The 27705-nt window shown below is 44.9% G+C and overlaps 1 protein-coding gene and 1 long non-coding RNA gene across 4 annotated transcripts in view; one reads left to right on the top strand and one right to left on the bottom strand.

Annotated features, from left to right (window-relative positions):
• LOC127031389 (uncharacterized) overlaps window positions 1–17567 on the top strand; it is a 50706-nt gene extending 33139 nt beyond the window's left edge. The window contains exon 3 of the long non-coding RNA XR_007768539.1: window positions 17135–17567. This is a non-coding gene — a long non-coding RNA (uncharacterized LOC127031389). The remainder of the gene's footprint in view (window positions 1–17134) is intronic.
• Window positions 1–27705, bottom strand: part of BCAS4 (breast carcinoma amplified sequence 4) — a 65649-nt gene extending 37944 nt beyond the window's left edge. Inside the window, exons 1-3 of one of the 3 annotated variants that reach the window (XM_050918156.1) lie at window positions 27517–27575; window positions 20555–20631; window positions 9788–9859 (exon numbers count right to left, since the gene is read on the bottom strand). In XM_050918156.1, the coding sequence (XP_050774113.1) occupies window positions 9788–9859; window positions 20555–20590 (108 nt within the window). In that variant the 5' untranslated portion in view covers window positions 20591–20631; window positions 27517–27575. Of the gene's footprint in view, window positions 1–9787; window positions 9860–20554; window positions 20632–24518; window positions 24573–27516 lie in introns of those variants that run through there. The other 2 variants (XM_050918155.1, XM_050918154.1) reach the window with 2 other exon arrangements.

Here is a 27705-nt window from a genome sequence, read left to right as displayed (position 1 = left end):
GGGAACCGTGGTTGTTTGTATTAACATGATTTGTACTACTGTAGGGACGAGGAGACTCAGCCAGAGATGAGGGGCCCATTGTGTTAGGTGCTGTATAAACACACACAAAAAGATAGAGCCTGCTACAAAGACTTTACTGTCTAAGTATGAAAGATAAGAGACAGCAACTGGATACAGAGAGATGGGAAGTACAAGAAAACGACACAGTATTGGCCATCATGATCAGCAGTGATATCAGTGCACCAGCGGCCTAACCATTTTCAAGTTTTTTGGAGGCATCATCTATATAAATGTCTGATCCTTATTTGGAGTTCTGTGAAGCATGAAGTTAGTGAAAACTGAGTATTACCATTTGGTATATAAACGGCCTTCAGTGATTAGCTTAGTGAGAACCAGTCAGATACCATACCTGTCCTCCAATTTTCGGACCACAAGCAGAACAGAGAATACAAAATTAAGTGAGGGATAAGGCAGGAATTGAGAAACAGCTATTCCTCCTGCTCTTCACTTCTAAGATCTAATGTACCATGACTTTTGACTAGTATATTAGAAAATGAATCTACAAAATTGTACACTGCCCCAAATCATTTATATTATTATGCGGTTGGGGACCTGACCCTGCAGTCCTTACTCAGGCAGAGCCCCCCACACTTTGAACTGTCAACAGTGGGAGTTTTACCTGAGTAAAGACTGCTGAATTGAGCCATTAGAGTGTGGAGGTTTGTACAGGCAGCAGCATATTCTTAAAAGTATGACGCTTGTTTCGTTTTAAAGTATCAGAGCAAACCTGTCCCTCTCTATGTGCTAATGGGTTCTGCCATAAAAAAGATTGCAAGCACTTCCAGACAGGTTGTACAGTAGCAGTGAAGAGGCTGTAATTAGTGCTTCTCTGCTTCTGCTGACTTCTCCCTTCCTAAATTAACAATGGAAGCATCAGAAGTAGCAGCAAAGGAACCAAAAAATGAAGGGCCCAACACAACAAGCGACACCCCAAACTACTGCTGCAAAGCCATTCATTCAAAAGGAAATGGTGCTGTGGAAGAGGACTCTTGATGGGACTCTCTCCAAGCGGCTTTAACTTCTGTCCAGCAAAGAAGTGGCTTCTTTTAAGTGAATGAAGAAATTCAGGCCTTAATTTAACAAAAATAGCAAATCCCATGCAAACAATGAGATTAGATAAACGGTGCACAGTAGGAACACATGAACCAAAGGAACAACAAGGGCGGCTAGGCCTACTTATACAAGGAATCTCATTGGGCCTAAGTGGGATGGAGCAGAGGAAGGTTTACATAACCTGTGGGCTGTCACGGCTCTGCCTAGAATTATAATTGCTTCACTCTAGGACCTCAAGGAAGCCTTCCCCAGGGGCATTTTCTGGCAGATGTTTTGTCCCAGAGGCTGTTGTTTTTTTTTCCCGCTGGCCCTTTTCAGACCACTGGCAAACAAGGTTTTATTGGAACTGACTAGAGTGGAATTGGGGTCTTTCAGCTGAGGTGATAATGGAATGAAGCTGGGCTGGCTGACCCTGCAGGAGTTTGTTGTGCATTTTGAGATTTCCCCAATTTAAACAAGCCCGCAGTAAAGGAATTTACACAGTGCTTTCTGGGGTGATGGATACCAGAAAAAGTTTTAAGTGTAACTATTCTGGAGAAGGGTGTGATTTAACAAAATAGTTATACTGGCACAATTCCTAACATGGACAAATTAAAATCAAGACTTTTCTTTGCATGGATAAACACGTATGCGTGCGATGATCTTACCATTTGGTCTGGTATGATGGTATGCATCCACACACGCACCCTTACGTACGCTCTAGGATAAGAACAACATATTGTGCACATTATATCTGACAGAAAACCAGCTCAGACAGTGAGATCCCCTCAAAAGGGAACCAGATTCTCTCCTTTCCTTTTTTAACAGAAAGGTATTTCTGTTAAACAAATTCACAGAATGGGACAGTTAATACAGAGGAGTCTGGGGATCGTTTGGTTAGCGCCCTTTAGGCCAGGGGCAGACAGAACACTCTGCTACACAATATTTACCAAACACTGATTGGTGACAAGTTTGGAGTAAGTCATTTAATTTGCGTAAGATTGAAAATTGACCCTCACATTATCCAAGATAAGGCAGCAAACCGTGTTGTCCAGTGTTGGTTAAAAAGGAGCTGGGGAGAAACCACTTAGAGACCCTACCACTAGATAACTACAGAACATACAAACACAGTTTGGGGATGTAGCCAAAACAACTAAGAAGTTATTCAGACCATGTACAGTGAGGGCAAAAATTATCACCACAGCAAGGTTAAAGCAGCCATGGAATACAATCTAAATTGTCTTTGAGGGCAAAAACAAACCACTAGCACAAGATGCAGGAGAGCAAAATTTCCAGCAAGCAGTCAGTGATGAAAGGAAATGATATGCAAATATGATTCAAGAAGAGTCATTCTGCAGCCGTCTGCAGAACCACAGCGACAGAAGAGTTCAAGAGGAGTCAGCCCATAACAAAGAAGGGAAGTACTTCTCTTGGTATAGTAACCTTTTTCCAGCCAGAGAAAGCATGATTGGTCTGGAAATTCCACACGATAAAACAAGATTAATTTCCCCTACATGCAATCTGTTATACTTTACTTTATTGAAGATTAAACTGGGTGCTCAGCACAAGTACCAGAGCAGAATGGTCCATAGGAAAAATCTGCATTCCCTTTACTAAGCTTTGCTATGTTAACTTGGAAGATTAAAACATTTTGAGCTGTTTAACAACAATTTGAGTCAGCAAGACAAATCTCAGGGAGGGAATAGGCTGAGAGCAATAGCCTAATACAGAGTAAACCGAGTAATAATGGAGAACTAAGACACAAGCCAGGAACGGCATGCAAGCTCCAAGTAGGACAGATATCCAGATACAGTAAAACCTAATGCTACACATAAAATGGCATACTTGAATGGGAGAGCCTTCTGCATCAAGGTCAAAGCCTTAGAACCAAAACATGCAGCGGACTTCTAGCGGGATCAGTTAAATAAGAACTGTGCCAACATCGGAACCTGAGAACCAAAGCACACGCTGGAGTTTAAATGGTGCCAATTAAACATGGATAGATTTTTGATATATTAATATTTTTAAACAAATTTATAGTTAATAAATGAAGTCATATACAGCACAACAGAATCCATGTGTGTGGCTGAAACAATAACTGGAAGTCAAAGATTATGTCCAAAATCTGGTAGTCACAGAGATATATTTATTTGAAATTAGAAGATATATCTGCAGGTTCCCATCCTCTGCTCTGGGCACCCAAACCATGGGTTAAAACACACGAAATAACGCAAAGGGACTATGCATAAATATAGCCACCCCAGCCCTCAGTTTACTTTCTCCTCAATTGCTGGAAAAAAGAGAGAGCAAAGGTGGGAGGTTGGCAAATGCAGGTTTGGAAAGATCAATGAGGGGAGTGAGTTCTGAAAGAAGTTGCCCCTGCCCTAACAAACAAACACAGAAAGAATGGATTTCCTTTCTTTTAGATCAGGGTTCGTCAACCTTTCAGAAGTGGTGTGCCGAGTCCTCATTTATTCACCCTAATTTAAGGTTTTGCGTGCCAGTAATACATTTTAATGTTTTTAGAAGGTCTCTTTCTCTAAGTCTATAATATAGAACTAAACTATTGTTGTATGTAAAGTAAATAAGGTTTTTTAAATGTTTAAGCAGCTTCATTTAAAATTAAACTAAAATGCAGAGCCCCCAGGACTGGTGGCCAGCACCCAGGCAGTGTGAGTGCCACTGAAAATCTGCTAGCGTGCCGCCTTCAGCACCCATGCCATAGGTTGCCCACCCCTGTTTTAGATCAAAGACATTCCAGCCTGACAGTGTCTGCCAATTTCAAATATGGCTGTAAGTCTTAGGAGGGGAAAAGGGGATCTGTCACAAAACAAGGTCCCAAAACATCTAGGTTTTATAGGCTAAAAACCAATACCCGGCCAGCAAGATTCTAGCTGGAATTCAAGCCTACCTCAAATTCATGCCTAGAGTCTTTGAATCACACACATAATTAGTATGCAGAGTTACCACTGCTGTGCTGCTAAACCAGGTAATTGTGTGCAGCTATGCACAATTAGCCAGTTGCACATGATCTCACAAAATGTATGGGTAACATCATGGTATTGGCATGAACACACCAGACACAAATTGTGAGTGCACAGTTGTGTGCCTAATATGCTTATTAAAAAAACAAAATTAATGACAATTCAACAATGAAAACACAAGTGAAATGGCCAAATAAGATTTTGGTCTTAAGCATCTTTAGTTATAAAATTTTAGCATGTTTTATTGGGGGGGGGGGCATTTATTGAAAAACAAAAGCCAAGATCCTCAAAAATTACACACAATAAACAAAACATCTTACCTCAGCTGGAAACATATTATAGAACTCTGAAAGGTGCTTCTTGATATTAGCTAGATGGATCTGGTATACAGTTAGACAAACACACCTAAAGAAAATGTTTGCTATGGACTGTAATGCAATACTGAACCAATGCACATAATGAGAAAGACAAAAGAATTGCCGATGGAAGTCTGCATCCTTAGAAATGGGTGGGGTGGAGAACAAAGTCAAATGAAATTTGAACAAAATGCAAAGCTGTCTGCAAGAAGAGCCCTGTGAAGAACTCAGGATTTGCACCCAATGAGGGACAAAACTACCCTCAGTAGCACAGAAGCTAAGACAACACTGAAATCTCCTCTAAGCCTGATCCAAAAATCTTCAAGTGCATCGTGCCATTGTGATTTATTCACTTTATTTTTTAACATAACACTTTACATGGCCATTGTCATGTATGAAGGGTTAAACACAGAACAGAGCTGTCCAAAGCAGTGACACTCAGATCTCAGTGGTTCAGCAGCCAAATTAGTGCTCAACATTACCCAAAAGAGCCACAGTAGTGTGAATTCGTTTCATTTAACTTTAATATATTTACATATATTATTCTCACAGCAAAATGACTGACCAAGTATTCTACCATTGCTTAATAACATAGTAAAAGCATCCTGATTGGTTAATAGTTTAGACAGGTTAATAATTAAATCACAGTGTTTTAATATCACGTGCTGCAGAGCCGCAGGAGATATGTTGAAGAGCCACTTGCAGCTCCCAAGCCTCAATCTGAGTATCACTGGTCTAAAAAGACAATAAAATAGGGTGCAATAAAATTGGGAACAGAGACAGCTATAACATCTCACATCTCTTTTGGGGTATTCTGCTTTCAGAGCCTCCCACGTGGTGACATCTCAGTGTCTGTACTTTATTTCTAAGACTATACAGCTCTGGAGGACAGTAATAGATATTCTACTTGATGGGAAATATCCCATTGCAAGAGATTACACCAGCAGAGATTTCCAGGTGTCCATGTATTCCCTTCAAGGATTAAAAATCAGAGCAAAGTTGTGAATTTTCACATATGACTAAGCTGGGGGGGGGGGATTTTTTGTTTTTAAGAGGAGAGAAGGGCAGCGGGTATAAAGACCCCAGCAATTCCAAGAGGAAATGAAGAAAGTAGAATTGCATGGTTTATAGGATATCAACATTTCACCCTTAGATCACTAATTCAGATCTGGACCAACTCAGAACTTGTTAATTATATTTGGCTATCTGTGAAATTAGTGGCTGTTGTGAAATTAATTTGCTGGGTCCAAGTCCATATGCTACAGGACAGTTGTACATTTAAAAAAAAAAACAGCTCCACAACAGGCACCCATGCTGGCAGTCCCAGAGGGAGACCAAAGACTGTCTAACCCTCCACCTAGATGTGTTCAAGGCAGATTTGAAGAACAATAAAGTGTGTGTTTCTTAACTGCGGCCAGCAGCACATTTTTTTTGCTGCCACGACAGCAGCCTCCAAAGCATGAGTGGAGACTGTGGGGGCCAAAGCGGCAGTCTCTCCCTGCAGCACCAAGCTGTTGCTCATAAACAGTTGTTACCAAGGGCAGTGAGATGTGCTGCATTGGTGTTTGTGCTGGCGCTGCCGGCGGGGATTGGTGCCCTGCACCACACAGCCTCCTTGCGGGCTTCCAGATAGCACCTCTGGAGACATGTGGGGCTAGTGTGCACAATGCCAGAGGCAGCTACGGCGTTTGGTCGCTGGGACGCTTCCTGAGGAAGCTCACTCACTCCTGCCTGGCCAGGTCACAGGGAACCTGGGACTCCACAGGTGGCCAGTGAGTTCTTGACCCACCGTCCCTGAGGCAGGCTCTCACTGAAGGGCCACAGGAGGCAAGGACTGCGAGACTGGCCACACTCTGAGACCACCAAAAATGATGTTGTGAGAACCCTGCTCTGCCCATGTTACTTGCTCTACAGATAAATAGAAGAGTTCGGTTTTCTTGGTTAAAGTACTATACCTCCCAAGGTACACCATCTGTGGTCCTAAGATGGAAGCTCTCATAAACTACATCTTCCTGTGGCTGGATCTACTCTTCTTACTACTTTACTATTAGAACCTGTGAGTCAAGAGCATTTATTGGTGAAGACAAGCAGCATGCTCAAAGCAGAAAAAAAAATTACCATTATGTAAGTGGTTTACAGAACACCTGATTGAAACACACAAAAAATTCCCCTTGCCTCTTGTTGGCATGTCAAAAAGCCAAATTATTGCTAAATACAAAAGTTGGAGTAAATCCAAAAATTACATGATAGTTATCAGAGTCTCAGACACTGTTTAATGTGCTGTTGCAAGGAACTTGTCACTGCAGGTACTGCATTGCAAGGCACAAAATCAGCACACGAAGTGCAGCTCTTTGATGTTCCCAGATAAGGTCAATAATCTGTATACAAGCTAATTATTCATAGCCTGCAGGTTGTGGAAAAATGTTTTCATGAGTAAAGCGAAGATGAAACATAGAAACTAGGTTAGTGTTGGCTGTAGAGGAGGTTGGAAAGACGGAAAGTCTCATGGGAGCTCTGAAAGCTCACAGACCCCTCACCTGAGCAAGATATGATTTCCTACAGGATTCAGCCAACAGCGTAAGGTGTGCTCCTGACCAACAGGCAGAAGGATTCAATGCTCACAGAAGCTTTAATGAAAATCCCCCACAGGACAAATCCAGATGAGAGATGGACTATTTCTTTGGCTGTCCTTTATTTCATCTGATATAAAACCACCAGCAGTGCAGAGTCACCGAGTCTAATCACTTGGCTTGAGCAGCTCCTGGCATAGAATTGAAAAAGTCCTCATCTTACAAGAGACCTCAACCGGCTTTTTGGTCCTGAAACCTGAGTGACTTCTCTCAGTGGTCAGAAAATACTACATTTTGGACAGACTATAAATGCCATATTAGAGCATCTTAAACTTATACATAGGTGCCAAGATACTCAGACCTCTGAGTTTCATATGCTCCTTTACAGCTATTTTTGTCAAAAGCAGAATGGAAACAGGACCGTGTGAATGGCCATTAATCCTCAACTGTACTTTCAAGATGTTTCTCCTCTGAACTCCTCAGAAACCCGGGAAGACCTCTCTCTGTTTATCAATATGCAAAGTCTCTTCTTCTGAAAGTAATGATACTTTCTCTTCATGACAAATGGCTATGCCTCTGACACAGCTACATTCATTGTTGAGTGGGAGCAGGAAAAGGAGTGGCAACTGGATACAGTGCTCCAGTGTCCAGTTTGCAGGAAGCTTCGGAAGATTCTCAGTACTAAAGTTTTGAAGTGGGCATTCTCCTCAAGAAGCTTGCTGCCAGGACTGGTCATCCCACTGTGAAAGCAAAGGACCAAATGGTTTGGAGACAGAATTATCCTCTTGCCCTTAGAAATGACATTCCCTCCAGGACAACAGTGAGACTCATGGGCAGGGCAGCAGAAGGAAGTTCACACGCCTGCCTATTGGTATCTGTTTAGGGGGGGCATCGATCAGTGTTCACATCGCACTCCGTGTGAGTACTCGGCCCGGGCCAGGGAAGCTAGTGATCCAACCAACGAACCAAATTCGGGGATGAATCCTGGTTACGTGACACCTGAGACATGTTGTGCATATGCTAAGAAGTGGATAGCAGAGGACTCACTCTGCAAGGTTGTCAGTCCAACCTTCCACTTGCACTTTAAGAAAATATAAATTGGGGAATATCTGCTTTGCAACTGCATAAGCAACCCTGACCTTCTAATTCCCCCCACTCTCCCATAGTCTCTCCTCATTATCACAGGAGATCTTGGATGGTGAGGACTTTTTCCTGCCCCTTTCCATTTATGCTGCATAATTCCCAAGAATCATATAGAGAAACAGTTCCCCAAGCTATGGTTCGTGGAGAATTTGTTGGCTGATCAGATGCAACTGGCTCTCCTCCTGCTTTCCAGCTGCTATGTATCTTTACCAAGATTGTTAAAGGTACATTTATACTTACTCAATATCACTTTCCCATGTAAACAACTGATGTAATTGCCACAGGGATGTATGCAGTAGTGCAGGTGGGTGAGGAGGAATGTGTATGGCTGCTAACAAACAGGGAGATGATCTGCACATTAGTGAATAGGAAGGGGGACAATCCCTCTATTCAGATATGGTCCACACTATAAAACTGTAAGAGAACCCCTGAAATAGTGTCCTACCCTCTAATGTGTAAGGAAGATGCACACTGCAGCTTTGGATTCCCTAGCCAGTTTGAACTCTTCCACATCAGGGGGAGGAAGGAAGAGGTAAAGTTGTCTAAAAAATGACATTGTTTTCTTTATCATGACCACCTCCAAATAGCCTGCATGCAGCCGGATCTCTCAGTGCAGGAGACTACAGAGCAGCAAAGCAACATCTTTCCTTGGTCCAACTGTATCTCATCCATTCTCCTGCTGTTCTCAAGTTCATCACAAATGATTAGGGAATGACAATGGCTGGGGAGCTTGTATGGTACAACCGCTCCTCAACACACAATCATCCCTGTGTTACCTTGTGCTCCCCCGATTTGTCTGTTGCACCCATCCCTGTTGTGTCTCATCTTACACATAGACAGCAAGCTCTTTGGAGCAGGGATTGGTTTTATGTCTGTACAGCACCTAGCACAAAAAGGCCCTAATTCTTGACCAGGACCTCTGGCTGCTACCATAGTGCAAACAGTAAATAATTAATATTAAATAAATGATGCCATTGCCCCCACATCAGCCAGCCTGGCACCACCACCTGGAAGTGATCCAAATATTGAGACACTAGAGCATGGAGTCTTCAAAGAATGTTCCAGAAAACTCCTCTTAAATAAAGGGAAGCTTCCCAAGAAAAATAAAGTCTTCTGAAAAAAAACCCATTCAATTCTATCTCTGGTATGTCATTAGGGTTTATTTTACTATATCTATCAAACTCAGAGGGAAAAATAAAGCACGATACTAACCAAGCTGGGGAAAGGACAAAAAAAAGAAGCAAAATGTAGAAGTTGTGCGTGTTGCACTTTCACATGTACAAATAACAGGAGATCAGGAGATCTCCTAGATGCCTGTACAGTGAACTGTATGGAGCTTGCGAAAGTTAAATATAGTGCTCCATTCTAGGGTCTTAAATATTAGTGCACGGGACTGCCACCTTGTGGCTCAACTGCCACTGCTCTGTGTAATAAAACCATCTCAGGGGAGGGACGAGTTATCAAGATGGCTGCCTCAGGAAATACTTGTGTGTGTTTTTTTCCCCTCCCCACTGCTGACTGCTGCCCTGTTTGAGCAGCATGGTTTCTAAATCACTACCAACATGGCCTCCTCAGAAACCTACTGGAGAGAGCTGATAATAATGTCAGTAGGGTGAATCAGAGTTATAAGCTAAGCACATACCACATCAGTTACGCCACAGAACTCATCCAGCCTTATTAACATCTCTTCTATAGTTTCTTCTACTCCTTTTACCTGAAAAACAAATATATACATATTTATTATATGTATGTATGTATGTATGTATTTAGTTGCTTCTGTGAATTAAAGGCAGCGCAGCCTTGTCAGAATGAATATCAGTGTGAGCCGAATCCTGTTTTGATCAAAAGCTAAGTCTGGGAATGGAAGGAAATGTTTTGATTTCAGGTTATCCATAAGATATGGTACATCGTTCTTTCCCACTCAGAAATATAGAATCTAGGTCAACCTGAGGAATTTTCAAGCAACCACAGTCTAGCCAAATCCAAGAGTTCAAAAACCATGAGTTGGGTGCCCAAAATCATAGGATTGTTTTAAAAATCATGAGATTTTAAATAATTTTAGGTTATTTTTTTATTTGCTTTTGAGCTTTTGGGGTTCATGTTTTCAAACTTACTTCCTCAGTCAGGAGGGCCTGATACTTACCTTGACTTTCACTGATATATATATAAAAAAATAAGATCTCTCGTACAACAAGATTCCAGGAACTAGGGCTTCATGAAAAGCTCCAAAAATCACAAAACTTGAGATAATGACATAAGAGCTGGCAACAATGCAATCAGCCAGATTCTCTTCCAAGCCTGGTATCTTCTAGGTATACCACTATGTAAGATGACTCCATTGCACGTGTAATAGGTGTTTTAAGGTTCTGATCCTGCAATAAGTTCTCTGGATCACCCCGCTGATTTCAATGGCAGTCCACCCAGAGATGGCTCATTGCAGGAACAGCTCTTCCTGTTTAAAAGCTCAGCCTCTGTTTCAAAGACAGAATAAATCACTCCATTCCAAAACCATCACTAACACTTGGATATAAATAATACCAAAGTGTGATTTAAAGCTCAAATACCTGTTATAGCCCATGTTATTTTTACTGACAGAATTTTTTTAAAAAATCCATTAGAAGACCTACATGACATATCTAGAAAAAAAAACACTTTGAATATATTAATGCACAACTCCCTTGAAGAAAAGCCAAAAACTCTTGGAATACATTTTTCGGGAGGGTCGCTTTACTGTTTTCTCATAAATTTATCAAGAATGAAGCAAAAATTCAGAAATACTGCAGATCTCAACAGAAGAGTTACATCTGTGGCTGTCTGAAGCCAAGACACTCAACATACCCTCTGTTCGCAGACAGTCAGGAAACCTGCCGAATTGTTGCTATTTATATGAAATCTGACAGTAAAAAGCTGTGCTCACAGAAGATCTCGGTAAAGTGGTGTGACCTATAAGGCAGACAGAACTATCCATAGCCTGAAAAGTCATTCTGGTAATATTTTCAAAAATAAATTAAATCATCAAGATATTAAAAATAGAGAGATTGTAAACAGAAAAAGTGTTTTTACAATATAATTTGTCCCTAAAATTTAATCAGTTTTTGAATCCTGGATCCAACCTTCTGCCTCTGTCTTGGGACATGCACTGAACAAGTGATTTCTAACTCAGCCTTAGTTCTCCCGTCACAATCCACAGCATGAAAATACTGCAAATGAAGAAAGTTTTACAGATCAAAGGGAAATTATCCCATTTGTTCAGGTTAGTTTGCTTAAATGTTCATTAAGAAAGCCAACTAAAGAGAGAAACAAGAGTAAAGGTGTCTAAGCAGGGTCCTTTATCATTCTAACTCATACTAACAATGATTTGTTCAGCTTTTATCCTAAATTTACTATTATTTTGCCTGGAGAAAAGAAGATTAATTTAAGTTGCCACCATGAGCTTCAGATTGGGTAGATATCAATAGAGCACTCAACAGCGTACTGGTGCCTGACAATACAGATAAGAAAATCCCTGTCCCAGGGAGCTTACATGCTAATATCAGATATTGCATAATAAAGGAAAGGTACACGATGGAAGAGAGGGGGTTGGAGGAAGGATGGGGTAATAACAATGACATTTCTTAGTGAGGGCTAGTGCACAGCATGGTGGAGTACAAACTTTGTTTTTATTAATAGAATAAATTACAGTAGCTTGAACTTGATACGGTGGAGGAGCAGGTGCCAATGGAAGGGGGTGATGTGGTCAGGGAAACAGGCAAGGAAGATGATCTTGGAGGCTAGGTTTTGAATGGACTGAAGGTGGGTTCCATGCCGTGCAATTCATCAGCCAGTTTTACTTTGCAAAATGTCATTTATACGAACAGAATAACCGAAATACTTCATAGTTTGACTCAATATCCGAGCAAAAGGTCAAAGGCCTTCAGAAGCATAAGAGCAATTTGCAGTTGAGATTGATAGTGAAAGTCAGGGCAGCAGAGTGAGGCAGGGAGTCTGTTCCAGACGTCAGGAGTTGCAGAGGAGACAGCTGCTGCACCAACAGTAATAAGATTGCATGGAAGGAGGGGGGAAAGCCTAATGACACAAGTGTGGGGGAGAGGAGGAAAGGAAAGACAAGCGCTGCACAAACATCACCTCCGCATTCTTAGTACTTGGGGAGGAGCTGCCACTGGAAGCAGCCCAAGGAACGACAACAGAACTACATCCATTCATAGAATATCAGAGCTGGAAGGGACCTCAGGAGGTCATCTAGTCCAACCTCCTGCTCAAAGCAGGACCAATCCCCAGACAGATCAGATTTTTGCCCCAGATCCCTAAATGGCCCCCTCAAGGATTGAACTCACAATCCTGGGTTTAGCAGGCCAATGAACAAATCCTCCTTGTAAACTGTGGCCACTAATCCAGACTATGGCCTTCTTGCAGGTTGTAGAGACTGGATTCTATTGCCTCCTAAACCCCCAGGGTTGGGAAGGAAGGGGACATCTGCATTTCACCTCTAGTGAACAAAGGTTCACATTGTTTAAAATACTTGTGAATTAATAGTTTGAGTGATATCCACGGATAGGAAACTTACTTCCTATGGAGTGAGGATGATATTTAGGCAGCACCAGCTCGCTCACTGCACATGTGGATAGGCAAAAGTTAAAAGGTCAACATAACTGTATAATCTTTGCAGCAGAAAATTACAACACACTCTGGATTAAAGATTTTGACCCTATTCACACTAAAAACTACAAATGTGTAAGGCAGGGGTAGGCAACCTGCAGCAAGTGAGCTGATTTTCAGTGGCACTCACACTGCCCAGGTCCCGCCCGGCCACCAGTCTGGGGGGCTCTGCATTTTAATTTAATTTAATTTAATTTTAACTTTAAATGAAGCTTCTTAAACATTTTTAAAACCTCATTTACTTTACATACAACAATAGTTTAGTTAATATATTATAAACTTATAGAAAGAGACCTTCTAAAAACGTTAAAATGTATTACTGGCACGGGAAATCTTAAATTAGAGTGAATAAATGAAGACTTAGCACACCACTTCTGAAAGGTTGCCAACTCCTGGTGTAAGGTAAATTCACTTCCCATGGCTGGGGCTCCTAGGCACTATCGCAAAAGACATAATTAATAAAGCAAACAAATACTACTGCAGTACTTCTCAACCTATTCTATAGTAGGACCCTTCCCATTTAGCAACATGGGAAGGACAGAGTGTCGTGACCCCCCCCTCCATCTGAGAACCGGTGAACTAATGAGAGTCTTCATGCAGCTAGAGCAAGATTACTACAGAAGGCAGGAGCAGATCAGTGGCTAAGGGAAGAGAACGCAGTCTGGATGGAATGCAAGGGTGGCAGCAGCAGCTAAGGAGGAGTAGGAGGGGAAATGTTCAGGAGAGCAACACTCAGAGGCCAGGAAGGGAAAACCATGAAATCACAAAATGGGTGGAGGGGAGGAGCAGAACAAGGCACCAAGCACATGGAGGCAGGAAATGAACCTGACATCTGTTTTCACAAGAGCAGCAACACCACAATAAGCTGCACAAATGGAACAAGATCAATTCAACCTGCAAACACACATTACTAATGCTAATATTTTACACCTCATTGACATCTCACTCTTTGCAAACAATAAGAAATCAAGCTTCAAACCCCACCTCCATTTTACAGATGGTTAAACTGAGCCACAGAGTAGCGGAATGACTTGCCTTAGAGCACACAGTGAGTCTGTGGCACTAAGGCAATAGGACACCTCTCAGGCACCTGCTCAAGCTGATGGAAGGAATCTAAGACTTATACACCTATCCAGTCAGTAAGACCAAACCTTTGGCAAAAGAACTCAGCCATGGCAGTATTACAAGAGGAGGGACGGGATGCAGTGTGTATTTGCACAGGAAATGTATATGTCCCATTTTCTGAGCGGTGTGGGTTCTTGGTCAGATATCGTATATGAAGTTCCGCCAAAAACGTCTTAGTTTTATTTCACTGACCAATGAGGCAAGATTAAAAAAAACGGTGCATGTATAGTCTTGAGAAAAGACAACTGAGAGAGGACCTGATAAAAATCTTCACATATGTTAAGGGCTGTTAAAACTTTCTAATTGTAAGGATAGTTAAGTTCTGGAATAGACTTCCAAGGGAGGTTGTGTAATCCCTATCATTGTAGGTTTTTAAGAACAGGTTGGACAAACATCTGTTAGGTATGGTCTAGATTTATTTGGTCCTGCCTCAGCACAGTCTGGACATAATGACTTGTTGAGGTCTCTTCCAGCCCTACATTTCCATAATTCTGTGAAATAAGTGTATTGTTCATACAACATTATGAACGGGCCTGGCAAAGGAGAGACAGAATCCCTACCTTAGCTTACTTTCTAAGGGCCCTGATTCTCCTCCCATTGGCATCAGTGGAAGTTTTGCCATGGACTTCAACAGGAAGAAGACCAGACCCCATGACATTGCATGACAACAGAAGATAAACATTTGGCAAGTAAGGCCGGGAAAACAAGTGGGACGCGTGCTACTAATAAGATCACGTGCTTCTTTTGTTAGATGCATCTTGGAAGTTCCACAATTGCTTTATTCTTAAGATACTATTGTTTTGAAGGGAAGACTAAAATATAAAGGCCACAACAAATGAGATACACTCTGGTCACAAATATCCCCATATTTTGTAGGTCTTTGATATGCTTAACCTGTAACGTGTCCCTAGAGCTTCCACCTCCTCCATAGACCAAGCACTGTAACAGGAAGGAAGAATGGAAGGAAATGTGGCTATCTTTAGAAAGCCTCAGCAACAGTCAGAAAAGTGACTGTACAAAGGACACAAGTAGCCAGCTGGCTAATGACATCTTGAGGCAGTTGGAGAGACACAATATTTACGTATTTATATATAAAAACCAAATGTACACATAAGCCCGTATGTTTGATTGTATCCCTCCCCTCACCCTCTCTATGTTGCTTGCCTTCTTAGGGCTTGTCTACACTGGAGACTTGCAGCGCTGGTGGTGGGTTTATAGTGCTGCATCTTACTCTGTGTCCACACTTGCAAGGCACAGCCAGTGCTGCAACTCCCTGGCTGCAGCGCTGGCTATACACTGGTCTGCTTGGGGTGTAACGATTCCAGCGCTGGTGATGCAGTGCTGCTCATCAAGTGTGGCCAGCAAAAGCGCTGTTATTGGTCTGGTATTAGGAGGTATCCCAGAATACCTTTTCAACCACTCTGCTCCTCGTTTCGCACTCCACTGCCCTGGGCTGAGGTGACCCGCCCTTTAAATGACCCGGGAATTTTAAAAATCCCCTTCCTGTTTGCTCAGCCAGGTGTGGAGTGTAATCAATCAATCAATCAATCAGTGACCATGCCTCCACGCGCCAAACGAGCCCCAGCATGGAGCACTGGCAAGTTACTGGACCTCATCAGTGTTTGGGGGGAGGAAGCTGTGGAGTCACAGCTGCGCTCCAGCCGTAGGAATTATGATACCTATGGGCAGATATCAAAGTCCATGCTGGAAAGGGGCCATGACTGGGACGTGCTGCAGTGCAGGGTTAAAGTAAAGGAGCTGCGGAGTGCCTATTGCAAAGCCCGTGAGGGAAACCACCGCTCAGGTGCTGCCCCCCAAACCTGCCGTTTTTACAAGGAGCTGGACGCGATACTTGGGGATAACCCCACTGCCAATCCGAGGACCACGATGGACAGTTCAGAGCAGGGAGAAGAGAGGGAGGTGGAGGGGGGTAGAGGAAACTGAGAGTGAGGGTACTAGGGTGGTGGGAGACACCCCTGAGTCCCAGGAGGCATGCAGCCAGGAGCTCTTCTCAAGCCAGGAGGAAGCTAGCCAGTCGCAGCAGCTGGAACTTGTTGGTGAAGAAGAAGCAGAGGAGCGGGTTCCCGGTAAACAGCTTTTATTTTAAGGATGGAAATGTTTTGGGAGAGGAGGGGCGGGGGGTTATGGCTGCATGCACGCATGCCTAGATGTGGAATAGCCCATTGATGTGGTCTATCATGTCTCGGTAATCGGCCTCTGTAATCTCTTCAAAAGTTTCAGCCAGGGCGTGGGCAATGCACTTGCGCAAGTTTATAGGGAGAGCCACTGTGGTCCTTGTCCCAGTCAGCCTAACGCCTCCGTGCCACTGTGCCGTGAAGGGTGGAGGGACCATTGCTGCACATAGGCAAGCTGCATAGGGGCCAGGGCGGAATCCGCATTGCTGGAGAAGACCCTCCCGCTCTTCCCAGGTAATCCGCAGCAGCGAGATATCTGGCAGGATAAAATCCTGTGGAAAAGGTAGGGATAGTGTTCAGTGCAGGTTCCCCCCCCCCCCGCAGCTCTCTGATTTCCCCAATGCACAGAAACCCCAGCGCAGCCCTGACCCAAGCAGTTGCACTTTCCAGGTGAGCCGTGGCAGCAAGATCGCTTCCAGGAGTAACTCCTGTGGCAAATGTAGGGGTAGTGTTCAGTGCAGTTTCCCCCCAGCTGCTCTCTGCCTTCCCCAATGCACAGAAACCCCGGTGCAGCCCTGACCCAAGCAGTTGCCCTTCCCAGGTGAGCTGCGGCAGCGAGATGGCTTCCAGGAGTAACTCCTGTGGCAAATGTAGGGGTAGTGTTCAGTGCAGTTTCCCCCCAGCTGCTCTCTGCCTTCCCCAATGCACAGAAACCCCGGTGCAGCCCTGACCCAAGCAGTTGCCCTTCCCAGGTGAGCTGCGGCAGCGAGATGGCTTCCAGGAGTAACTCCTGTGGCAAATGTAGGGGTAGTGTTCAGTGCAGTTTCCCCCCAGCTGCTCTCTGCCTTCCTCAATGCACAGAAACCCCAGTGCAGCCCTCACCCAAGCAGTTGCCCTTCCCAGGTGAGCCGCGGCAGCGAGATGGCTTCATTAATCACTCATTCCCCATTACTCACCATGTCTGCTATGTGTAAAGGATGCTACAAATGAGACTAAACTCCTTAACTGTGATTATAAACAATGCAGCCTCTGTAATAAATGTTTCTATTTCTGTTTTTTTTCTAACTGAATAGTACCAGTAATCCACCATCCCTATCACAGACTGCTGAAAAGCTACAGAACCTGAGGAGGAAAGCAAGAAAAAGCAAAGATTTGGTGAAAGCAGTTATAAATCAGTCTGCCAGAGAGAGTAAGAGGCTGCAGGACTGGAGAGAAAAAATTCAGCAGTGGAGGGAAACAGAAAGCAGGAGAAAGGAATTGGCTAAGAAAAAAAGCACAAAGCAGCTGATAAGCCTCCTGGCGCACCAAACGGAGTGTATGCAGTCACTCATAGCCATGCAGGCAGAGCACTACCGTGCTGCCTGCCCCCCCATCCCAAAGCTCTCTCCCTTGTGCCCCAATGTCAGCTCAAAACCCCCTTCTCCAGCATCCAGGTTCTTACCACCACCAGCTGCCCCCAACACCTGTACGTTCACCTACCAGCCCGGAGAACTACGACCCTTACCCTCTGCACTCAACCCCCATCACCATGCAGCATTTTCATCCTGAAGTGCAGCAGGCATTGCACAGCACTCCAGGCAGGACATATTCAAACCTCTGATTGTGCAGTTCACCACCCTACCCCCCTGTCCTTTTACTTACTGTCTTTTCAATAAATGATTTCTTGGCTTTTAAAACAGTTTTTATTATTGCAGAAAGTGAAAGATACTGTACCCCAAGGGAAAAACAGGCACTGCAAATCATTGTAACCACTGCACTTCACTCCTGTGCAAGGCACCAAACATTACTGTTGGCTTTCAGCCTCAAATTGTTCCCTTAAGGCATCCCTAATCCTTATAGCCCTGTGCTGGGCTTCTCTAGTAGCCTTGCTCTCTGGCTGTGCAAATTCAGCATCCAGGCGTTGAACCTCGGAGGTCCATTCCTCACTGAATGTTTCACCCTTCCCTTCATAAATATTATGGAGGGTACAGCACGCGGATATAACCGCAGGGATGCTGCTTTCCCCCAAGTCTAGCTTCCCATAAAGACATCTCCAGCATCCTTTTAAACAGCCAAAAGCACACTCCACAGTCATTCTGCACCGGCTCAGCCTGTAGTTGAACCGGTCCTTGCTCCTGTCAAGCTTTTTGTATACGGTTTCATGAGCCAAGGCATTAACGGGTAAGTGGGGTCTCCAAGGATCACAATGGGCATTTCAACGTCCCCTACTGTGATCTTGCAATCTAGGGAAAAAGTCCCAGCCTGCAGCTTCCTGAACAGGCCACTGTTCCGAAAGATACGTGCATCATGCACCTTTCCAGGCCAGCCTGTGTAAATATCAATGAAACGCCCCCGGTGATCCACAAGCGCCTGGAGAACCATAGAGAAATACCCCTTCCGATTAATGTACTCGGATGCCAGGTGGGGTGGTGCCAGAATAGGAATATGCGTCCCATCTATCGCACCTCCACAGTTAGGGAAACCCATTTGTGCAAAGCCATCCAGAATGTCCTACACATTCCCCAGAGTCACGATTCTTCTTAGCAGGATGCGGTTAATGGCCCTGCAAACTTGCATCAACACTATTCCAATGGTCGACTTTCCCACTCCAAACTGGTTTGCGACCAATTGGTAGCTGTCTGGAGTTGCCAGCTTCCAGACTGCAATAGCCACCCACTTCTCCACTGGCAGGGCAGCTCTCAATCTCGTGTCCTTGTGCCACAGGGTGGGGGCGAGCTCAGCACACAGTCCCATGAAAGTGGCTTTTCTCATCCTAAAGTTCTGCAGCCACTGCTCGTCATCCCAGACTTGCAGGACAATGTGATCCCACCACTCAGTGCTTGTTTCCCGAGCCCAAAGGCGGTGTTCCACGGTGCTGAGCATGTCCGTTACTGCCACAAGCAATTTATTGTCACACGTGTCAGGCGAATCGATATCATTGTCGGACTCCTCACTATCACTTTGGAGCTGAAGGAATAGCTCAACTGCCAAACGTGATGTGCTGGCGACATTCATCAGCAAAGTCCTCAGCAGCTCGGGCTCCATTTCCCACAGAAATCGCGCTGCAGACTCGTAATGGCGCCAAACTGCTGGGATGTGAAGCGATGCACCACAGGGCGTTGGGACAGGAAGCGGAATGACCCGCACCCTTCCATCCCCTTCCCATAATGCCAAAATGGGACGAGGTGCTCTGTGGGATAGCTGCCCACAATGCACCACTCCCAACAGCGCTGCAAATGCTGCAAATGTGGCCACACTGCAGCGCTGGTAGCTGTCAGTGTGGCAATAGTGCAGTGCTGTCCCTACACAGCTGTACGAAGACAGCTGTAACTCCCAGCGCTGCACATCTCCAAGTGTAGCCATACCCTCAGAGGGCAAACTCTTTGGGCCTGAAACGATGTCATCTTCTGTGCTTGTACAGCACCTAGGACGAAGGAGTCCTGATTCTGATCAAGGCCTCTAGGTATTACTGCAATATGAACATACAATCAATAAAATAATACAACAGTAGCAGCATCTTGAATGGTCTAAATCATCTCACCAATTTATGTAATGATCAGATTTGCTCAGTTTACAAGTCAGGACAGAAATTTCCTTAGTCTCAGCACTTACAGGCTCAACCTGGTATCTGGAAACCAAGCTGCTTTTTATCCACTTGAGAAAGTGCCACCAGTGATAAAGATCATGGAATCTAAATTCAGCGGGGAATTTTGAGGAAGATACACAAGATTACAGAATGGAGCTTTACCATTCCACAGTCTTGCAGCACTGCCAGCAGCAAAAGCTTGCTCTCCTCATAAGCTAATAACTTGATTCATGAGAGAGGCACCCTGCATTTTCAAAGCACAGAAGGAAATATTTAAGTGCACAACTCCCATTAACATCACATGGCCGTATCTACATGCACATATAAATATGGGCAGAAGGTCTCAGAATTGCACTTGCAGATTTGTACACTTTATTTCCTAATGTGATTTGCATGGTTGTGGATAACAATAATTGAACATGCAAATAGATAAATCAACTGTTTGAGCAATTACCGAATGTGCATAGGAGCACCAGTGATCTGAATACTATGTATAACCCGTATGTGCAAAATATGTTACACTTCCCCACCCGCATTTAGTCTCCTCTCCCTCTCTGAACACCTGTGAAGTTGCTTTCCTCCTGCCCCCTCCCTCCTGGAATGCTTGTGGGATGAATGGGCTTCTTGAACAGATGGAAAATCAGAAGAGCTCCCAGGCAGACAAGGTGTCTGCGACTCTAATTAGGCAATGCTCACACTCCCATTGCATGGACACTGCCTGCACACTGCCCGAGGTGGAATGTAACCAACCAGACGTGGCCAAGTCATCTCTAGTCACAGGCCATGAGGAGCAGGTCCTTAAAATTGAAAGGAGGTCATGTGCTCAAGAGTACACTCACAAGCTTGTACCTCCCGTGAAGACCCTTCGCCCGGACCGTCTGACCAGTGGTTCACTGCATTGCTTTCCATCATGCCTTGGAAGACTTACCTTCATTGCACCATCCATCGCTGTGCTGTGGGACATTTACCTTGAAGAATCCTGACATCTCCAGTGCCGTGCCTGTCCTGGGAGCATGAGTATGCAAGTATGAGTGTGACCTCCCTCACCTTCTTTTGAGCTTAGCTACCAATATAATAAAAGTGCTGCTTTATGCCAAGCTTTGGTGGGTCATTAGTCCTCCCTAAGCTTACTAGCTGGCCCAGTTTTGGGTAACATGCGCTTATCGTTACTACTTGTAAATCTGCAACACAGTCTCATAACATCTCAGTAACCCTTTAAGTACTGTCATGCATCAAGGCCTAGATTATTTTAACTGTGTGTGAAATCTCTATGATGGCATAGGCCATCACACTATTCACACATACAAGTTTTGCCCAAAGAATGCTAAAAACCTGGCCCTAAATATCTAAATGGTAGTTGTCTCAATCAGAAGGATCTTCTGCCCAGCTGCAGACAGAGATTACAAATATTGATATACTAAAGCCTCTCTCTCTTTCCCTTTTGGATAGAAGGAGGCTCTCCAAGAAGAGTCACAGCCCTGTGGACTGAGGAATCATGGTAGATTCCAATAGGACTTATCAATATGCAGTGCAGCCCTGAAGAAGAGCTCTGTGTGGCTCGAAAACTTGTCTCTCACCCCAACAGAAGTTGGTCCAATAAAAAAATACACCTCTACTCCAATATAACGCTGTCCTGGGGAGCCAAAATAAATCTTACCACGTTATGGGAGAAACCGCATTATATCAAACTTGCTTTGATCTGCCAGTGCGCAGCCCCGCCCCCCCCAGAGCACTGCTTTATCACGTTATATTCAAATTCGTGTTATATTGGGGTAGAGGTGTATTACCCCACCCACCTTGTATCTCTAAGACTTACCAGAACAGATTTTCAGCTGCTGTAAACTGGCATAATGATGTCAGGGGAACTATGTCAATTTACACATGCTGATGATCTGGCCCATCATGTCTATCAAAAGGTAAAGATTTTTGCAGTGCAATTCCTTAGCATAATTTTTACCACAATGAGGTGGAACTCTCTATTCCAGAAGAGAGGGGAGAAATGTTTCCCCTTGGCAGATTCTGTGCATGATAGCACTGGAGAAGGCCACTGCTGGGGGGAAAACCACAATGTATTCTCTTCAAATAAAGACTACAGCTGTTCTCTGTGAGCTCACACTACTAAAGGACACATTTAGCACGTGGATATGTGTGCGCATTAATTCCTGAGAATTTTATTTCTTGTAATGAAGCCCTGTAAGGGATTCAAAACAGTCACACTCATCTATTTTTCCCAGCATGCATCCTGTTATAGCTTACCAGGGATGGTGGGGCCACACAATTTCTAGACTGTTTGTAAATAATACATTTTAGAGTATAAGCAGTAAAGGTTTACACCCTAGCAACTGAGACACAGGAGAACCAAAGTAAGTGCCATTCCACCAACTTCAGTGGAAGCTGCATCCATGTACTGAAACTGCATTTGGCCCATTGGCTTCTGTCCTGCTGGGACTAAGGGCAAGTCTACACTATTGTGCTATATCGGTGCCTCTGGTGAAGATGTGCTATGCCGATGGGAGAGCGTTCTCCCGTCAGCATAATTACTCCACCTCTGCAAGAAGCAGAAACTATGTTGGTGTGGACAGCATTTAAGTCGATGTAATTTACGTTGCTCAAGGTGGTGTCTTTTTCAACCCTGAGGGACGTAAGTTACATCAACCTAAGAGGTAGTGTAAACCAGCCCAAAGTCTACCAGGCACACCAGGAGAGGGCTTTTGTCAACATCACTAACCTCCCGTGACTGGCAGTCTTTGGTCACAAGGACTGGAATAAGAAAGGATACAGGACAGGAGTGATGTTTATCAACAGTGATGTTTATGTTCATTAAAAAATAGCTTAAGCCAATTCCAGCCAGAGTGCCATTATTTAATGCCACTCCATATGGCTAAATGCAGTGCCTTGCATGGTGTCAAGTATCAGAGGGGTAGCCGTGTTAGTCTGGATCTGTAAAAGCAGCAAAGAATCCTGTGGCACCTTATAGACTAACAGATGTTTTGGAGCATGAGCTTTCGGTGAATACCTACTTCGTCAGATGCATGTAGTGGAAATTTCCAAGGGCAGGTATATACATGCAAGCAATATAAATTTCCACTACGTGCATCCGACGAAGTGGGTATTCACCCACGAAAGCTCATGCTCCAAAATGTCTGTTAGTCTATAAGGTGCCACAGGATTCTTTGCTGCTTTTACAGATCCAGACTAACACGGCTACCCCTCTGATACTTGACATTATTTAATGCTTTACTGTTAAAAGCATTACTTACCAATGTGCACTCCATAGGAGGACATAATCAAAAAGAGAGAAGAGATACAAACTCTAAGAGATTACTTGACACTGCCTTTTTAAAATACCCCAATAGGATAGCAAAGCAGGCTTAGACAAACCCAACATCCTGTTTTTACACTGGACTCAGCTGCACGTGTTCAACTGTTTCATAGCAATTGTGAAAACAGGAAAAAGTAGACTGAGCCCCTAATTATGTATTTACGGCACTTTCTCTAATTGCTCAGAGGGGCCTATAACAAACTGCAGCATAAATCACACTCATTTTCAACCACCTGTAATTAAGCACTTACTGAGCAGACCATAACAAGCTCCTTTCAGGTGATTATGGAAATTATCACATTTATATGACAGACACCCAAAGCATCTCAGCATTAAGGCCCACTCAGAACTTCAGAGCTATGAAAACAATACAGGGTGGCATTTGATTATTAACTAAGGCACAAGAGCACCAGTTCAGGTTGGCATATTAGTCCGCCTCTGTCCCCTTTCGGGACTGCAGTCATATTTGACTTGAAGTGTTTAATAAATAAAGACCTCTAAAGTTCTCAATGCTTTTTTTGTAAAGAAATAAAAGTGAAATGAAAACAATCACTATTTCACTTCTCAGCCTAAGATAAAAAAAAAAATACATGTGGGGTCTGGCCTTGAGAGGAGTTTTCCTTTCTGCTTATTCCTTCATTCAAAACCACTGACCAAAACACAAGGCCTGAAACATTTTCTGCAACTTGGTTCTCTTTTCTCTGCCCTTCTCCCACCTATTTAAACCCACTTTCCTCTCTTGCCACTCCCCTGTGAACCCCTTCACTGGCTTCCTGTTTCTCACCACATCAAGTTCAAACTCCTCCTCCTCTCCTTCAAAGTCCTATATAATCTCAGCCCTGCCTAAGCATCATTCATTTACTCCCAGGTTCAGCATTATGCCCCTATTCCTCCCTGAACCATTTTCTAGTTCTTGTGCTTCAAGATCCCTCTCTATCTCTTCTTCAAAACACTCTTTCAGGAAGCTGCCTTCCTTGTGCTCCACACCAGTAACCACTCCCTCCTTCACACAAACTGCTGTCCTGGCTCTGGTGTATCTTAGCCTGTAACCACTTCAGGGCAGGGAATGTTTGTAAAATGCCATGTTAATTTACAACAGGCAATATTAATATTCCCTATTGTAAATTAATATTAGTAAGAAACAATATCAAGTTTCTTCTACAAGGTTTTCCTCCAAGCTCTTATCTCCCAGTCAAAAGTTAAACTTCCTTCGTCAGTACCTGAAGGACTCCCTGGTAAGTTAATGGAGACCAAATGAAACAGATGACTCTTCAAAATAATTGAACTGAAGAACTACACATCTCCAAAAAATACTCTAAGTGCACACAGAAACATTCCAATGTTTCTGGAAATTAACTGGTTCTTCAGTAAGATGCCCTCCAAGTCAGGTTCAGGATATTGCAAGAAGAAAACCATGAAGAGGAGGGGAAAAACATTCAAAACAGAACAGGAAACAACTGCACAGAATTGTGTAAATGAGACAAGTAGATTTCTTTAGATCAAAACCAAAAATAAATCAGAGTCTCTTGCAACTCTAGAGGATACATTTGGACCAGATAAAGTTACTTACCCCCATGGAGCATGGGCCCAGCAGTCACACTTCAGAGTCTGATGTAACTTTGAGTTTGTAAAATGCTCTTCTGGACTCCACAATGCCTTTGTCATGCTTCTATAGGTTCCTTCTTCATCAAGCATCATATGTTTCAATTACCATGACCAGTCAATGAACATAATTTAAAGTTGTCTTCACCATGAAGAAGATTGCATATGTTGTACATTAACTTTTCCTTCTAATTTTTTAATAAGTAATAGCATGAGTTTTAGACAGTTGCTGGTGCTTACTGAGTGTTTTGAGTTTAAATTCAAATCTTGCCGATAATGACAGAGCATAGAGCTGAGCTAGCAGGGGCAGACCCCTCTGGAAATAAACATTTAAGAATATCTCACACATGCCATAGTTAATTTGTAAATATGGATTGGATTCTTCTGGCATATCATCTATATTGAACAGGATACAAGAGTGTGCAAGAGCACCCAGAGAACAGTGCTAAAATAAGTGGTTAATTTCACTTGGAGAGGCAGGACGGAAAATTACTTACAAGTAAAAAAGATTGTATGTTGTTTTTATATTCCTACAAGACCAAACAGCCTGGGTGCTCAGCTGCAGTCAATTTCAATGTGGGATAGTCAATATTCTAGTCCAGCAGTTCTCAAACTGTGGGTTGGGACCCCCGAGTGGGTCACAACCTCATTTTAATGGGGTTGCCAGGGCTGGCTTAGACTTGCTGGGGCCAGGGGCCAAAGCCTGAGCCCCACTGTCTGGGGCCGAAGCCTGAGGGCTTCAGCCTTGGGCAGTGGGGCTCAGATTACAGGCCCCTGCCTGGGGCTGAAGCCCTTGGGCTTTGGCTCCTCCTCCCCCCCCCCCCATGGGGCAGTGGGGTTTTGGCTTTGACACCCTCTCCTCCAGAGTGGCAACGCTTGGGCAGGCTCAGACTTCAGTTCCCCCTCCTGGGGTCATGTAGCAATTTTTGCTGTCAGAAGGGGGTTGTGGTGCAATGTATTTTGAGAACCCGCGTTCTAGTCTTACATATTATTAGGGTTTTAGTAAGTATTACTTATGGTGCTTTGCAAGACAGATAAAGATGGCGTTCCTGCTCCAAAGAGTTTACACTCTAAGTAACACTGCAATAAAATTATTTCTGCAAAACCACAAAACACCAAAAGTGGATAGCTAGTCAAGTTTCAGAACTTCTTATTTTACATTTTAGGCAGAATTCCATCCATTGTTGTTTATGTATTTGTAGGTTGTATTATTAAAAATACGCTTTCCCCATGTCCACTTTGAGCTTGAAGAATTCAGCTAATCAAATTCTGAATCTGATAACTGGTCTCAATGGTACAATAAGAGTGGAAATTCTTTGGGGATCTCAGTGACAGGGAAACTGCATGGATTTATCTCCTTGAATAGGTACAGAGGGGAAGCCATGCAAAGATCTCAAAGCTGTGGGCTCAGCTAAGTAGCCTGGTTAAATGCACAGTTCAGAGGAAAACATGTGGGGAGATGAGCAAGAAGAGGGGAGGAGAAGGCAGGGAGTGAAACCAATGGCCACAGGGGAAGTGAAAGGGGATACTACACTTTCTGGCTTGGGAACTGTTTGAACAATTAGAGCAGCGTAAAGAATCCCCTGGCTCCCCACTACTACCTCCAACCTAGATAATAAATAAGCAGGGAACTATACTGCCAACAGAAGAAAGAGGATGAAGAGCTGTCATAAGAGAAGAAATGATCCAGGGGCAGATTTTCCCCTGTCAGGGGACAACTTTAACCATCTTGCCTGGCCTGAGGACAACCTCCAGCACCAATGCACATAAGTGGTTTGAGAATTGGCCTGCTAAGCCCAGAGTTGTGAGTTCAATCCTTGAGGGGTCCATTTAGGGATCTGATGCAAAAATCTGTCTGACGATCAGCCCTGCTTTGAGCAGGGGGTTAGCCTAGTTCAGTGGCCCCCAACCTTTCCGTCTGGGGGGCCGTGGCGGTCGAATATCCGCCGAAATGTTGCCGAATTTCGGCAGCATTTCGGCGGCGACTCCTCTCGATGACATCGCTTGATGCTCGACCGCCGGCCAGGACGCGGGGGCATATAGATGCGGGCACCGCACTGGGGACTCCTGGACTAGATGACCTCCTGAGGTCCCTTCCAACCCTGATTTTCTATTATTCTATTCTAAGAGAGTCACCCCCCCATCACATCCAGACCAGGAAGCGCAGAGGTGGGCAAACTATGGCCCGCAAGCCACATCTGGTCCGTGGGACCATCCTGCCCAGCCCCGAGCTCCTGGCTGGGCAGCTAGCCCCCTCCCCTGTGTCCTCCACAGCCAGGAGGGCAGCACTGCGGGAGGCTGGGCTGCGCAGCACCATGTCTGGCTCCGGCCAGGAGGCACAGCTCCAGACATGCTGCTCTGAGCAGTATGGTAAGGGGGCTCGGTGGGTTGGATATGGAGCAGGAGGTCCTGGGGGATGTGGTAGAGGTTTGGGGGGAGGGGGAGGGAATGGGGAACAGGGGGGACTGGATAGGAGGTGGCGTCCCGGGAGGGGGTGGTCAGGGGACAAGGAGTGGGGGGGTTCTGAGGGGGGGCAGTCAGGGGGCAGAAAGTGGGGAGGGCTCAGATAGGGGGCAGGGGCCAAGGGCCAGGCTGTTTGGGGGCACAACCTTCCCTACGTAGCCCTCCATACCATTTCGCACCCCGATGGGCCAAAAAGTTTGCCCGCCTCTGCGCTAGCGGGTGGGAGGGGAGCTACCCTCAGTCACCTCCGCTCCTCCCACGCCTGCCGCAGAGCTAGTCCCCTCCCTCCGCTGGAAGCGGGGGGCAAAGAAAAGGCGGGGACGTGCTCCCAGCATCCTCCCCGAGCACCTGGGGACCCCTCCATCATCCTCCTACCCCCCCACGTTACCCAGCCCCCTAGTGCCCCCAGCGTGCCGGAGACGCCCCCAATCCCCGCCGGGGCGCCTGCAACCTAACACCCCGCTGCCTCCCCGCCCCGCTGAGACCGCCCGGCCCGCGCCTACCTCCTCCCCAAGGGGCAGGCAGAGGGCGAAGCGCTGAGCCCCGCTCTCCTCCGCCTGGGGCTCCGGTTGCTCCCGGAGCAGCTGCAGCATCGCGGCGGCGGCGGCGGCCCCCTCCTCCTGGCCCCCGCCTGCGCTCATGGCAGCCCCGGCTCCTCCCAGCCCAGGCCCGGCGGCTGCACAGCGAGCGCT

Source organism: Gopherus flavomarginatus, chromosome 11 (genome assembly GCF_025201925.1).
Source record: "Gopherus flavomarginatus isolate rGopFla2 chromosome 11, rGopFla2.mat.asm, whole genome shotgun sequence".
Classification (NCBI taxonomy): Eukaryota; Metazoa; Chordata; order Testudines; family Testudinidae; genus Gopherus; species Gopherus flavomarginatus.
Note: the sequence above shows the minus strand (reverse complement) of the source record. Positions and strands in the feature narration are given on the sequence as shown.